Source organism: Cardiocondyla obscurior, linkage group LG01 (assembly GCF_019399895.1).
Source record: "Cardiocondyla obscurior isolate alpha-2009 linkage group LG01, Cobs3.1, whole genome shotgun sequence".
Classification (NCBI taxonomy): domain Eukaryota; kingdom Metazoa; phylum Arthropoda; class Insecta; order Hymenoptera; family Formicidae; genus Cardiocondyla; species Cardiocondyla obscurior.
The window spans coordinates 3,748,831-3,765,102 of NC_091864.1; the positions used below are offsets into that span (position 1 = coordinate 3,748,831).

The following is a 16,272-nucleotide window of genomic DNA, read 5'->3' on the forward strand; positions in this document are numbered from 1 at the left end:
TCGTCTTTTTCTCTCAAGATCAACCTACCCCTCGTATTGACAGGCTAACGTGCCTTCCTACGGTGGGTAGCGATAACAGCAATATCTCTGCGTGGGCTATCGAGTGCGGAGCAAATTAACTACCGGTCCAATCCCCGAGTTCTTTTTATATCTACGATTACGTCTGCTGGCGACGCGACCGATTCTCTAGAGTGCGACGGATAAAATCGCGTGAAAATTCATTTCGAATACGGGTTTACCGTTGAATCCGCGCTTTACCGTAAACGCGCGTCTCACTTCGACGCGGGCGATCGGCCTCTGTCGCTGTCTCCGGGCGATATCAATTCATCGGAATAAATTTTCGTTGTCTGCGCGTCGATTAAGTTCCCTCCGGTCCATTCAATTTCATCGCATTTACAGAAGCTCGTTGCAGCTACGTATAAAGCCTCGCTGTAATACATTTAATGATCTAGATAAAAGCCTCCGCAGTGAAAATCGATCGCAACGATATCCGTGCGGGCTACAACACCCGTTATTTCTATCACAATAGGTGCAATGCTTACATTCTGATGGCCCCCCTCTCTCTCTCTCTCTCTCTCTCTCTCTCTCTCTCTCTCTCTCTTTCTGTTTCCTCCATGCCCGCAGTATATTGTAGAGGTCTCAGATTCTCGCGCTTGTGATAACGCACGTTATCATTTATCGGGGAATGCCGGCGTAGCCGATCGAGTGCAATGCTCCATCGGCGTATCCGCGGAGGACATGTCACTTGGAAACGGTCTCTGTGTATCGGTGCTGCTCGCGGAATGCCGAGCTTCTCATCGTCGCGCAGTCAATAATATGCGTAACATTCGCGTTACTCTCGGGATGTATCGCCGAAAATTAGCTCCCCCGCGATAAATCTATCGGCGCGCGGCCGACGCGCGCCGCTCGCGGTTATCGAGCCGGTTCGCCACCGGTAAACCACCCTTCCCTGTTTCTATCTCTGGCGTAAAAACGAGTTTCACGATTCACGACCCGAGCACCTTCCGATATCACGTAGCATCTGCCGGCGACATCGAGCGACGTCGAAATTTCGAATTTTTATCGCTCTTCGCGGCTTTTTATCGCCAATTCCGCCGCAATATGACTAAATCTTGGAGAAACACATTGCCGTTTTAGGGTTAATTCTGGGGACACATATAAAAAGAAAAGGAAGCAATAGGTCTTTAATCAGGGTACGCTTCTCGTAGTTTTGTTCGTCCGCGTTGCAAATAATGAGCTTTTACTCCGCAGTACATTTGCGAGAAATGATACGCGAAGGATGTGTTCCAACTAGTTTCCTGTATTCAGCCTGTTAGATTTTAGTTTCCTAAAGTAATTATTCGCTTCGCTAGATGGGCTTAGCGGCTTTGAGGCAGGTTGTTTGGTTTGAAAAGTTTTTAATCGGGATTTATGCGAATTTAAATGATCGCTATTAAAGCGTTACAAGTGCAATCGCAGTTAGCTCCAATGTACATATTTAGAGCTGACGAATTCTCGCGCCGATGTAATCGACTATTTTGCACGAATGGTTTCCTTCTTTTAATTAAAAGGAATTTAATTTTTCAAATCTCATTAGGAAATCGTAATCTAGTTGATGCAAAAGAGGAAGAGACTAATTAAAACGGAAGTATGCAGTCGTTAAAAATATAATTTTGAATGGCATTCATTTAAGAGAAAAGTCACTTTGAGAAATTAACGGCGCATTTTTGTTCGCAAATTGAATCGCACCTTTCCAGTGTTCTTACGAAAAAAAAAAAATTAAAAAAAAAAAACAATTCTTGTTCTATTTGTCTCTTTTTTCGTACTCGTGTATATTTTATTATCGAGTAGTTTAAGAAATTACATCACTATTTATTATTAAACGCTCTTGAGCTCGATGTGACAACTCGTCGAGTATCAGCAGAAAATTAAAAAAACAGAAGACCTCAATTTTTCCAATATGATATCAAATGCCAAATGACGCTAGAATGCGAATATATGTGTCGCAATTTTTTTTTTTCTTTTTAATAAACTTTTGTAGTCAGATTATTTTTCGTTATCGATTCGAGAATATTTTTTTCCCGTTTCGCCGCAAACTCTTTTTAATATAACGCATCCACGTTATGCACTGAACGCGCACAAGGATTTTCTAAAGAAACAGTCGTTCGAGGAAATGTAATTTCTCTGGACCGGACATTTGATATAAGTAGAGTTTTGGCACGAGCACATACTGAAAGCGAGAAAAACGTAGGAAAGAAGGAGCTTGCGTGGAAATTACAGAATCACTATCTTCGAGATTATTGATTGTTCGATATGTCTTGGGAGCATGGCGATGACTCGAACTTAGGCGGTAAGATTAGCGTTGACAGGATATGTTCTTCGCGATAATATCAAATCTCGTATACAATAGCAGGGGGTGAGCCTGAAGCGACATTATCCTAATATTGACCGTCGTGATTTGAGACACCGTGCTTTCACAAAATCGTGTCTAAAGCGTATTATTTAAAAAAAAGAAAAGAGAAAAGGGGGGAAAAAAAAAACTCACCGATCGATGGATATCGCCATTAGAGTGAAAACGCTAGCGCAGATCGTAAGGACCGCGATGAATTGGGAAATCTTGCAGTAGAGGGTTCCGAACGGCCAGTGGCTGTTGAGCATGTAGGTGTAATTGAAGGTAACGTTCAAGGTTGAGACCATGGCGTCTGCGATGCTGAGGTTCACCAAAAAGTAGTTGGTGACGGTGCGCATTCGTCTGTGCGCCAACACGATCCATATTACTATCAGATTGCCGCCGGTCGCCACCGTGATCATTCCGGCGAACAAAAGCGTCCAAATCATTTGTCGCCACCACGGGAGCACGAATTGGTTCCGCGGCGCCAAATCCGTGTAGTTGCTTCCGTTGTGATAGGTGTCATTGTCGTACCACAGCGTCGTTGTCACGTTCCAGGATTGAGACGTGAAATTGTACAACAACTCGTCGAGGCTCTGCATCACGAATATTGACCGCGAGGTTCCACCCGTTGATTTACCTTAAGCCACAGAAAAGCGGAAGACCGTCGCCGCTCGACCGTCCACTTCGTTCGCGTTTGCAATTTTACGTCTGGCGGTCTTTCTTATCTCACTTTAACGATAGCGCTAAGCTGCCGCTTGGAGACCGCAATTTTCATTCTCTCTCGTTTACAGTTTCGCTGTCCTTTCTGCGTTTATTTTTCTTTTCTTTTTTTTTTCCTATTTTTCTTTACTTAATCTTTCCGAGTCTGTCGAGTTTTTGATAAGTGGCTCTTGAATAGTCTCTAACGCAATTATGATATCGACATCGCCGCAAAGGTATATCGAGCATTCGTAGGATGCGACCGCGTCAATTCATCTCTCTTTCAGAGGCCGAGAATTTTTGAAATACTTCGGTATGCCCGTAAAGTTCACTTGTTGTGCTATTTAAAGGACAGAAATTCGATGTAGCTACGAGCTACGAGCTACAAGCAGGGTTATCGTCTTTCAAGGGAAATAACTTACATATTCTTGTCAACCGCGCATACCAGTCGACCAAGTTGGGTAAGCTTTCGCAAGCATGTCGACGTAACACCGAAACTTGCGTCGCATTTGTCCTCGCGCACTAGAAGAGCACGTTACAAACCAAACGTTATCACTGCGTTTGATTACTCCGCTTCGAGTCTTTCTCATTGTGGACTGAAATTTTAAATCGTGAATGAAGAGCCGAGGAACATCCATCGGTTTTCAAATTCGCGCGTTGCTCGTCCCCGTTTGTAAATTCCGCGCCACGCTCACCCGATATCGCTGATTTTCCTCGTTCCCGGTCGATCTTTCGTGCGAGCGTGTCGGTTACTGGCAGTGCTGCAAGTTTTGGACCGCTAGCAACCATACTTCTAGGTGGGAGGCACCCACACAAATGCCAACCGTGTCCATGCACATGGACATGGTTCGCGCTTGCGTGTATTTTTCCCACCCCCGAGACCGGTGGGTGCTAGTGGTCCAAAACTTACAGCGCTGCCTGTTAATGGTCGCAATAAATCTTGGCCCGATCAATTTCTCCACCTAATAATCGATACCTTTTCTAGATTTCAAGTAAACTTTATCTTTGAATTGTATGAATAGATTTTACGTATTTGAATTGTTAAGAGAAAAAAAAGAAAAGGAAGAAAAGAGAAAGAAAAAGGAGAAATATAAAATTATATTTTTATTTATTTATTTCTTAAGAAAGAAATCTAAAGATGTAATTATTGCCGCTTTTCCGCGATGCTGATTGTTTCTTTTGCTTGACCGATTTCATAATGCGAACGTAAACGCCAACAATTAAATTGACAATTCTCAAACGCCAAGTTATCGTGATGATTTTGATTATTCCAGTGCCTGGAGATTGATTATCAATTAAATGTAATTAAAAGCAAATGACGCTCAAGCGAAGCGCACGTTCTTCGTAATGTCGAATTCAGTTATAGATATAATATGTTATTACTGATACCAAAAATACGATCTTTTAATCTCGGCTTGTCGTGTCGCGTCGCACTTTTTTTTTTTTTTTTTTTTTATATACGATCGATCTTAATTGGAAAAATCGCGGCGGAAAAATGTGTAAAAGTACGAACCGAATCCGGGTACACGAACGTACATCTTTCGTAATCGGTCGCCGAGATAATTCATATTCACTTAATTATGAAAATTGTTAATTTAACCCTCTCATCGATCACGTCGTAATGACCGTACTTTCAGCGGGACGTTTTATAAATTCCGCTATTAAAGAAAAAAAAAAATATATATATATAAAATTTCTACCGGTTAAAAAAAAGACACGATTATCCCTAATATCGACGATATGTCTTCGCCGATTAAACCGCGCGTGCGGGCCAACGTGGAATTGTCAGCCTTCGATCGACATCGGAACTCGCTTCCGCTTGCGTTTCATGCACGGGTGCTTTCCGCAGAATCCGATCGCGTCCCAAACCGCGGATCGGTTGCCGCCGAACGAGGTCCCATTGTTCTCGTAGCTTATTCGCAGTAGACGAGTGCGCGCGCTTTTTTTTTTTTAATAATTTTTTTTTCTTCTTCTTTTTCCTTTTCGCCAATATTCGAAGCCTCGACGACTATATAGACGTAGTGGCTTCTGCGACGAATTTTTATACCGATTCACCCCTTTTTGCATCCCTTTTTGTAAGATAAGATTAGAAATGATCAGGATAATGATCACACTAATTTCTAGATTAGAAGAAAAGACTGATGGGTCTCCCGATCCATAAGAAGTTTTGCGTTTAATCTTCTCTCCGTGCTCCGTTTGCGTCGCCAGCGATTACTAAAACATCGTTAATGTTGCGTTTTTTTCTTTTTTTTTTTTCGAGAAATTTACCCGCTTTACGACGAGGCGATTTTTGCGCACCAGTTCTCGCCGAAGTATCGAGTGGCTACATGGAGATTCTCTTGAAATTCGCAAACGTGCCTGTGGCGCTTTTTTTCCCGGGAAAGTCCATGTATCATATGATAAGAGTATCTAAAAGAACTGATATTTTTAAAAATGATTTCCATCAAACTTCTATCCTCGCTTCGTTCGCTCATTATTCAGGTGGTCCTTTTCCACGACGTTGTATATCGCGCGAGCTAATTAGCTCAATTAAGCTTTCTTATCACGTTTCACACAAATGGAAAAGTTACGTTTTACGCGGACTCTTTACGATTGCTTTACGGCCGATTACGTGGGCGGGAAAGTTTTCGTATCACGTCGCTAATAAAATCTTCCTGTAGCAAGAAATCCGCGTTATCGTTGCCTACTATTTGCCGCCGGATCACGTGCGGTGTAAGAACATCGGTATTGCAAGACTTGGGGCGACCGTGTCTCGCGGCATCTAAGAGGACACTTTTCGCGCACTCAATTACGCGTTGACAGCTTTCAGAACTGAATCTTCATTTAGGTGTTGAGGCGAGTCGTTGCAATATCGCTCGTGCACTTGATCCAGCATCGTTCGACGTTGCATTATGTCGGCCGCTATTTCTGGCTCCTAACACCCTCGGAATTTTAAGATACGTCGGACTCGCGCGTTTTTCTTCACTACGACGGACACGACACCCGCCACGGAATCCTTTTCCAACGTTATTAAAACGGATTGAGAATTTCGCTTTATATTCAGAGCAAACGTTCCTCGAGATCTCCTTAATTTTCAATTGGCTTGAACGTTTTGTAGCGCACCGGGATTACAACGTAGGTAGAACGAAATCGCCCTTCATAGCCGTGAGCGTTTTAAACGAGAGATAAAGGAAAGTGGTGAGAGGTAGTGGTGGATCCGCGTCGCTTTCTCTGAAAGTTTCCGGAACATCCCGGAAGAAAGTTCCCCGAGAATAACGCGTAACTGGTCCCGGAATGTATAATCCATGAAACTCGAGGGTGGAAAAATCTACTCTTTCACGACATTTGGAAAGTTTTTATAAGAATTGTGAAACGCCGCCTCGATAAGACGAGAAAGATTGGGGGGTCTTTCATCTGTCCGTTAGTCGACGCAGGGGAAAAAAAAATAACCATTTATAGGCCGAAGCGTTCTCGCGTAAGTTACGCTAAGAATTTACGTCGTGACGCTTTCAAGCATAACGTAGGTCCCTCGTTGATATTCTTATACCCCTCGCGAAATTTCGCATTCACCCGGAACGGTGGGTCTCCTCGTGTTGACGAATTCCTCCACTTGTCATCTTACCTCCGGCCCTCGATGTGGAAAATATCATCGAGTCTCGAAATTATTCTTTAGGTCCGAATAAAACGCGCTGCATGCGAGAGTAGAAATGAAAAGGCGAGAATGTGAATTCCCCGTGCGATTTGCTCGCGCCGTGAGAAAACGATTCGGTCTGCACGCCGGGAAAAGCCCAGTAAGTATGAATATACGGCAGATGAAATCCGTGAAATTTCATCTGTCTCGTTCGGTATGGTGACAAAAAAAGGAGAAGGTCCGTGAGGCACGTTCGTAGAAGGCCGCGGAAGAACGAACGTGCTGACTACGACTCGTTGAATTTCCCAAAGGAATTTAATTATTAAACCGTAATATGAGCACGGCGATCGTCGCGATTAAGATGCTCGGAAGCATTTGCGGGGCGTTTCGTGTACTTTCCGATAATTATGTTGCGCGATATTATTATTTTTCTCTTTTCTCGCAATTGTTATCGCATCGTCAATTTTTTTTTTTTTTTTTTTTTTTTTAACCGAATATAATATAATTGCCGGCAATCGCTCGACAAAAAGATTATTTCATTAGTCGAAACAATTCTTATTTGTAACATCTTCATCATGCTATTTTAATTTGATATCGCTATTGTACCCACGCGTATATAGCGCGCAATGTTCGTTTAATTTTCCTTTGTCTAACGGGAGATATCATTTGCTTAATTGCGCTGTAGAAACGTGTTATTCTTTCCATTATTCGCGTTATCTGCGGTAAGCTCTTTGCATATCGTAACGTAGAATACCAGACAGGAAAAAAGAGAGAGAGAGAGAGAGAGAGAGAGAAAAAAAGAAGGACCAGTTAGTCTCTTCTTCCGATGTGATAATAACTACGTCTGCGAAGTTTTTTCTCGTTTTCAAAAAAAATTATGTACCTAAGGGTAAACTTTTTTTTTTTTTCCGGAAAATATACAACTTTTTTTTATGGAGTTTCAGTAGTCCTTTGAAGAGTTATCTCGATATGTCTTATGACATTATCTAAAATCAAAACTGACGAAGCGAAATGGAGAACCAGCTTCACAGACGTATAATAACTGATATACAGCAACATTAATTGATATTATTTTAAAAGGATATTTTCTCCGAGCACGCAATGTATTTTTGCGCTGCTCTTTTCATCTCTGTCGAGTGTTGAGGGTGATTTGTGATAACGTATAACTATCTCGAAACAAACGATCTTCACGTTGTTAGAGCTCGGATTGTTTTTACAGCACGATACTTTGCGATGATTTAAAATTAATGTTTATGCGCGTCATTTGCTCACGAAATGCGCTTTTCTGCACGATAACTTGGTTCGATCTAACAACGCGAGCCTGGTTTAGTATTACATGTCGTTAACATACACGCGGACGGACAAACGATTTTTGTTGGAAATTGCGGTATTTCTCGCGAGAGAAATTTAATGTTGCTTCATATTCTCTTCTAACGTATTAGCGATGGTGTCGTTTCGTACATTAATTCCCGCTGTTAATTTACCTTCCGCGTGTTGATTACGAAGTTCCGTTATCGTAGCTATCGGATTTACATTCTCTTCAAATATATTAGTGCAGTTTGATACGAAGGAACAAACCTGCCCGAGCGAAATGGAAAATAATAATCGGTATCATAAGTAGCTTCATTGTCGCAATTGTGGTACGGAGACGCGAGATTAACTGCAAAATTATGCGAATAGCGCGTGGGACCTTTTTGCCTATACACGTGTGCATTTGAATAACGCCGTGCTATATAAATTACAACCGACCCACGCCGCCGTTGGCAACAATTACTTCGGGTTGTTACAGTGTAAAATGGAAATCAGAGTTTATGCGGCCTGCTTATAAATGGACTGCGGATTAAAGTAACACCGGATCAAAGACACATAGTTACCCGCATTATCGCCCCGCGCGAGCCCGATTAAAATATGCAGATTTTATTTTTATTGCATTTTCTTAGTCCATCACATGTTCCTTAATTTTCATTTGTTAACATTATAGACTAATCAATGTATTAAATATGAGAAATTGTTTTCTAAAAATTTATTCTTTTCTCTCTCTCTCTTTCTCTCTCTCTCTCTTCTCATATCCGATAAACTGCTGCGTGCTTTCATTCATATTCTGCGTAACTTGATATTAATCGAGATTAATTGGCTGAATGCCGAACGTGTTCGCTGTTCGCTCGTTGTCGGATTGTTTGCGCAAACCGTTCAATAACGTGGGTAATTCGGCAGAGTTCTTAAACTATGCGTGCACCACGATTACTGTATGTCTGCGGTATGTCCCGCGACTGTCCTCCGATTGCACAGGCGGTTAGGTCCCGCGGTAGGATGAGTTGCGAGTGAATAGCGAGTGAAGCAATTAACGGTCGAATATTGTTCCTGAATCTGAAAATAGCTGGCGATCGATATGACGGAGGTGTAGGCGAGGTGAAGAGAGCGCGTTCGGTGAAGGGCGTCGTGACGTTTGTAGCATTCGTGACGATGTATGTGACTTCATGTTCTCGGTAACACCCGCAAACCAGCCGCGGGGAAATGTTCGCTCCCTCTCAGGCCGTGGGGCTTAGTGAATCACTAGTTCGTACTAAAACAGAATTGTTCCGTAGACTGTAAAATTGCATTTGCGCAATAGCTCTAATTTGCCGGACTACGTATTTGAGAGAGGGTGCATCCACGAGAATACTAAATCAGCTTTAATCTCCGCGACCTATTGCCATTTTCACGGTTTTATTTTTTTTTTATTTTATCGCCGTCTAGTATTTATCATTTTTCATATACATTGCTATTTTTTTTTTTTTTTTACGCACCCTTTACGTGCACTGAATTAATATACGTCTGCGTAATATTTTCGAAAAAAATGTACCGAAAGTTTCCGACAAAAATTTCCTGACACGAGGTGATATTTTCGAATACGTTATTTTCGTACGTGGTTGACGAAAGTGTCGCACTGGCGGTCACTGTAGTTAAAGTAATACATATACGTAAAGGTGGTACATAATGTATTATACCCTATGACGTAACGCGCAAACGTACGCGAGAGAAAGAATGTCGAGGTGTGAAAATTGAACGTGCGATTTTCATTCCGGCGCTAAAGCGGAGAAGGAAAATAGGGATGCGCCGCGAAAAACGAGTGGAATTGCTTCAATAGAATGCGGCATACTCGGAGGATGGTACGCGCCGGTACGACACCGCCAAGTATGCAAATTGTGAATCACTCTGGACCGCGCAACTGGTTACGTCGCAGAAAGAGCCTTTTGCTCTTCTTCTACCCGCTACCGGAAGGGCCAATATTCTACAATTGTACGAACAAACGTGGCCGCCTTTCGTAGAGCCGACTATTCAAGAGACACAATCTTTTTGATTTTGAATTCTGGTAGAGAAGCTTTTTATATCTTTTGTTAAAAAAAAAAAAATAAAAACGCCAACGAGGTTTATCGCAGGAAGAATGAAAAGTAATAAAAGAGAAATAAATGTCAGTAAAGTTATTTAAATTTCAAGTATTTTAATCTGTAAGATAAATTCACAGAAATTGTCAGGATCTTGACGGTAGAAATTAAAATCATGATTCAGTTCATTTTTTTTATTATACTATATGGGCCTTTGTACTTTGGTATCAATTTTTTATTAACGCCGGTCGCTGTTTCTACTCGAAAATTCTACTTGATGTAGAAATACGGTCCCATTTACAAGGTGCTTCGCACAATTTCGCTATCATGGGAGTGATCATTCGGTTGTATCGCTCGACTTGGCCGTGTTTGCTCTCGGCGTGCCTGCGGTTACCAATTCTAATTGAAAAAAAATATTTTGCTCCAAAATTAGATTTAAATAAATATCGGCCATTGAAATTTTTAATTAAATCGCGTAAACACTTGTGCGCGAGAAATTTAATTTTGACTGTTTCTGGTTTCGTTTGCAGATGTTGATTAATATCGTTGGTATTCAATTTCCTTTTCGCTTCGTTTCCAATTTCTGCTCCGCGGAGTTCTTAATTATTCGTTGGAAATTGGCATGTAATTGTTCATCTAGGACTCGGCGCGATTTCTCTGTCTAAGGACAAGTTCATCCCTTTTATCAGTTGGCGGTTTTCCCAAGAGCCCTTCGTGCTTTTATAACTCATTAACGCCCCGAATGGCGTCGGTCTTTATTGCTGTCATGTCGTCGGCGCTATTGAGAAATTAAGAATCCCATATTGGCAGACCATCGATAATACGATCATCCGTAACGACTCGACGTCATTGTCGTCGTCGTCGTCGTCGTCGTCGTCGTCGCCGCAACGATGACCTAAAAATCGCCACGCTCGATAACGCTCGTATTTGTTGTAAATCACGATCCGTTATATCCGGTTTATAAGAGGTAACCCACCCCGGGGTCCTGCGAGACATTGAACGCGAAAGACGCGCACCAACGCATGCCCACGTTAAAGATACGCCTCTTTGTAACACAGCAGCTTCTGCGGCACTTGGACTGCTTCGGGAAGTATTGACAGTGTCTTGATAACACGATCAGGCGCCACTTCGCCAACAACCTAGCTTCCGCGTACTCCATTACCGTCGGGCTAATCGTATTAACAGCACGCCGCATCCCGCTTCGCATTAACATACGTGATATGTATATACGTAGCGGCCGGACTGATTTCGCGTTGCGAGTCTGCCTCGTTGCACGGCCAATTCCAGGTTAATAATTGAGATCACCAACAGAAACGACGGTAGACTTGCATCGCAGCAAATAAACAGATTTTTACGCTGCTCCGCGCGAGGAAGGACAACTGCAACAATTTCTGAATTATAAAACGTGTCCCCGCCGCGTTTCTAAAGTAGCTCGAGATTAGTAAATGGACGATTTCTACCAACGTTTCAATAAAACTCTTTCTAAAGATAATCTAAAAGATAATCAATGTTTCAAATTTATTAAAAATAAGAAATTCGATTATTATTGAGAAATAACGAGAAACATCGTTTCACTGTCGTTTAAGAATTTATACTGCACGCTCACGTGTAATATTAAATGTTATTTTAAATTTGGTTGACCCACGGAATTTGTACAGCTTTCCCCTTAAATCCAACAATATCTCTTACCCGCTTCCGCGCGACTATTATTACGCGGCAGAAATAATGCTTACATAAATTACCGTCTCTATTAGTGCAAGGCCCGTCGGTTGAAAGAAAGCCCTACTCGTGTCTGAAGAATACAGCTCGTACAAATCCAAATTTCCCAAGAGACCTGAGCGTACGGATGCGTTTTAAACTCTCAAGATTATTATCTCGTGGTTGACAGTCGTCATTTCTTTATTAATTTTTTTTTTTTATTTTTTTTTTATTTCTATCTTTACAAATAATTTGGGGGAATAACAGATTTTCCCTGGATATTTCTATAACGCGTAACTTTTCACATAAATGAGAAAAGGTGAGGAAAAAAAGAAAAAAAAAAATTGTTTTACGCTGCAATTATATTGCCCGACATTTATTTATGTCAACGGCTGTGATGCCCCATCATATAGTAGAAGTAGTACAACTACTTAGAAAGCGCAATGCAAAAGCAACGTAACGTTCACTGGCTTTGGCACGATAATGTAAAATTCATTAGCAACAATTATGGCTGTTGCTGTTCACCCTTGGCTTGAGAATTAAGCGTATTAGTCATGCAATTATGCTACGTATAACGTGGACTGAGAAAACAAACCTGAATCATTTCGCTATTTTCAAATGTCTCGGTTAATCGACATATTTGACGAGTTAATTAAACGAGCGTAATTAAAAGGAAAATCGATATTTATATAACTTCTCATTTTTTTTTTTTTTCTTCTTGTGTAGACATTTTATAAATAAATCTGGTATATTCGGCGCTATCGTTGAAGTAAATAAATATAGTTGGTTGTAGATCTTTTCTATTTTTTTTCCAACGCCTACAGACCAATTTATTTCTTACGGTTCTCTTATAAATTTGATAGCCTTATTGTTTTCGAAGGACGCTGGACAAGGTTGAAATTTATTCGACGCGTGCACGACGCTTTCCGAGAGTTATCGCCAGAAATGTCGCTGAAATGCAGCACAGTTTTGTTCTTTTGTAACATGACACACAACAAACCACCAGTCGTCTCAAGTTTCCGCATTCACTTCTATAGCATACGCGCAATTCCGAGCTTCCGTTAAATTTCTATCGATCGCAGTAACTCCTTCGTTCCGCAATTTTCCTTCGCAAAAAGGAACAATGGACTGTGCGTATAAATTTAATGCTTTTCCGCGATTAATCGCTTAATACCGGCTCACATAAATGCATATGCTCTAATGAGCGAGCCACTTATATTAGCTCGCTGTACACCGACGGTGCAGGTTTAATAATCCCATAATAGCGAGGATATAAGAGACTTTTACTGAGAAAAAACACTTGCCTTCGATACGATAGCGCCATTATGCAATTATAAGGGGGGAAAAAAAAACTGCAGTATCTCAGCAGCATAAAAAAGACGTAATTTCATATAAAATAATCTCCCTGCAAGGTTGTGTTCTCGTCGTAGTAGGGCATCTCCGAGTAAATTCGCGGGGCTAAATTACTAATTCGGAAAGGACATACGTCTCTATAAATCTATAAGTTAATGTAGAGTTGGAATTGGCATTTGTTTCGACAGACGCGAAATCGAAATTCCGTCGAGACGATGCGGGACAAAGTAATCAACCGCTTGAAAATACGGTAAACTTGCCGTTAACTAGAGTGGCACGCAAGATGTACGGCTATTCTCGCAACATAGTACGAACTCTCGGCGCCGGGGTTATCCAGAAGTCAGCGGACCGTTTGTTAAACTTTACCTGCGATATCGCACTTGTGCTCGCAACCCGTATATTTTGCTTTGTCTTCTCTTTTTCCTTTTCTCCACTTGCGCCCCGACTTTAGGTTGCATCCAGCTGGCGCCCACTCAAACCGCTTATTTGCACCCCGGCGAGATAAAAGTGGCAAATTTAAAAGAGTTATAGACTGCCTTTCGAACGAAATTTGTGGAAAATTACGCGTACGTTTTCTCCTAATGAAATAGAATTAGTCTTTTTTTTTTTTTTTTTTTTTTTTTTATGGCACCAATCTTTCTCGTGCAAATATAATTATACAGATTGAATGAAACAGCCATCAGTTTTATCGTCGCATATATGTTTAATTAAGTCAGTTCGGTAATGGAATAAAAGATTGTCAGCGTAGAACAAATTTACATTCGCGTCTTTGCATATATATCACTCTTTTGACCTCTTTTTCTCATTTCACGCTTTTTATTTAACTCTCTTTATCCATATCTTTGAGCGGCGTTATCTCAAAATTATCAGAAATTGTCAGAAAAAAAAAAAAAAAAAATTACAATTTACAATAAAACTGTTAACGATCGGGGAAGTTTTACAAACGGGAGTTTCGTATTTCAATACTGTCGCGACTTGTCAGAGTCCATGGATTGGCGAAATTAAAATGCACGGCGCCTTTTATTATTCGGCACAAATTAAACGATAAGATTCATAAAATGTCCAGACGAACGCGATTACTTATGTAAACCAAAGGAGAAGACAATTTTGCAAGCTGAACGAGCCATTCCGTTTGACGTTCAACCTTTTCTTGAGCGTCAAAGACGCGAGAAGCCATAATAAAAGGAGCATAGCTCCGAACGCGAGACAGGCTCACCCGCGCATTAACAATAGATCGTCCTCGCTCGGTCTCTCTTTATGGGAGAGCCGTTCATCCATCTGGATGGTGCAAAACACGATTCCGTTCTCCGCCGTTACTTTTTCGAGCGACAACGCTCGCGACAGATCTAGCCCGTCCACTCGCGCGCCCTTGGGAGCGAAACTAATGGTATCCGACGGAAAACGGTCCCTCTTTAATGTACTGACTGTAGAAATCTTACGTTTCCGACGTGGCCACCACTCGCAACTCGTTACTTACATGTATAATACACGAACGCGACGAGCGGCGTTTCGTGCACGTCTCGCGAGCACTCGGAACTATCGTAAGCGCAAACGGTCGCTCTTCATCCGATCGATATGTCGTCACTCGCAATCGCGACAACTTGCCAGGCACTTGCAGACTCCCCGCGACCGCATTCTTCGCCGTAGAATTGAAATTCTCGGGACGTTCCCTAGAAATGTTTGCGAGCGCGCTAGCTCGAGCCGACCCGACTCGATACAATAACGGTCCTAGTTTATGGCACTGCATGAACGTCCTGCCGTCTCTTATGTAATTTTCAAGGAATACCCGCTGAAGTAGAGAGAAACGCGAAAAGATTTATTACACTGTCGCGGGACGAGAATTTATTCTTGTCTGGCGAGCACACGTATAAAAAATGCCGTCGCTTCCGGCATTACTGCTCGACCGAGCGAGAAAAATGCACACGAGGAATACTGGAAAGTGATACGATAAACGATAACGTGTCTCTCCATGTAATTTCTTTTCGTAAGCCAAAGGGAAAACCGTGCGATAGCTGAACCGGCCGACTGCTAAAATTTACTTTCCGTTTTATCGTTCGTGTTCCTTTCGTTTATATCAAGTTTTCAAGTTTATAACCGCGCTAATTTTCGAGCGGAATAAATAGTTTCGGTTGCTGAAAATCGTTTTCGTTTTTAAAATCCGTTATGAGGCGACGGCAACTAGCGAATGCGACTTTAGCGTCGTGTGCGTCGAGTTACACATGTGCCGCATGTATTAGGAATATACCGCGCCGGCCGGTTGCCGAAGACAGTCAAAGACTGTTCTCCTCGTTCTCTCATCCCTTGCCTCTGTCGCTGCAGAAAACGCTAAATCTGTTCTTCGGTGTACGTTTAATGTATCTTTAACTTTTAGTCGCGAATATATTTCAGTATTCAACGACATTATTTTTAATTAATTTTTGAAGAGCACCCTGAGATAAAATATAGTTACTTTTAATCTCGGCGATCCAATGTAGTTGATTGAATCATTATGGAAGTGAAAATGGCCGAGTCAAATATATTTCTGATTAAAAATATTAAAAAGTTATAGACGAAATTTTTCATTAAAAAAAAAAAAAAAAAGACTCGGAATATTTAATAAAGTTGGTATGGCGAGTGTAAAATTTTCGAAATATTAATTATATTGAAAAAGAAATTTTAATTTACGAAAGATACGTTCGTAATAACCAAATTGAAAAGCTGTTATTCGAAAAATATGTCCTACTTTTCTTTCAGTACGTACCCCGAATTAAATCGATTTTATTTGCAGCAGTTGAATCCAGGAAACGCGACATAACGATTGAGATCGTATTCAGGCACTATTTCAGCCGTGATTACCCTGCTTTGATGAGAACGCGTAATATCATAGTTTAACATATAAATTGGAATTAGTTGGTCAGTTATTGATATCTACCAGACGCGATGTCGATTGATTGATCCTTCTCTTTGTGTTCCAATCGAATAATTTAATATCCCCTGTGCCTCGAGATAAGACGCAAATTTCCATTACATCGCAATATTCGATCACAATGGGGCATTCAAATAAATCGTTAAATGCGCGAGCGCTGAGTTATTTAATTTTTTTTTTTACGCTTGAAAGATTTTTATTTCTTATCTAAAAATGCACGTCATGTTTACAGGAATAATATGTTGCACTCGCTATTAAGAGCACTTGAGAG

General features: G+C 41.3%; 1 protein-coding gene across 4 annotated transcripts in view; it reads right to left on the reverse strand.

The window, feature by feature from the left end:
* Positions 1 to 5,429, reverse strand: part of LOC139110229 (tachykinin-like peptides receptor 99D) — a 35,719-nt gene extending 30,290 nt beyond the window's left edge. For 2 of the 4 annotated variants that reach the window (XM_070670107.1, XM_070669875.1), the window contains exon 1: positions 2,525 to 5,429. In XM_070670107.1, the coding sequence (XP_070526208.1) occupies positions 2,525 to 2,970 (446 nt within the window). In that variant the 5' untranslated portion in view covers positions 2,971 to 5,429. The remainder of the gene's footprint in view (positions 1 to 2,524) is intronic. The other 2 variants (XM_070669940.1, XM_070670018.1) reach the window with 2 other exon arrangements.
* Positions 5,430 to 16,272: the final 10,843 nt, after the last annotated feature.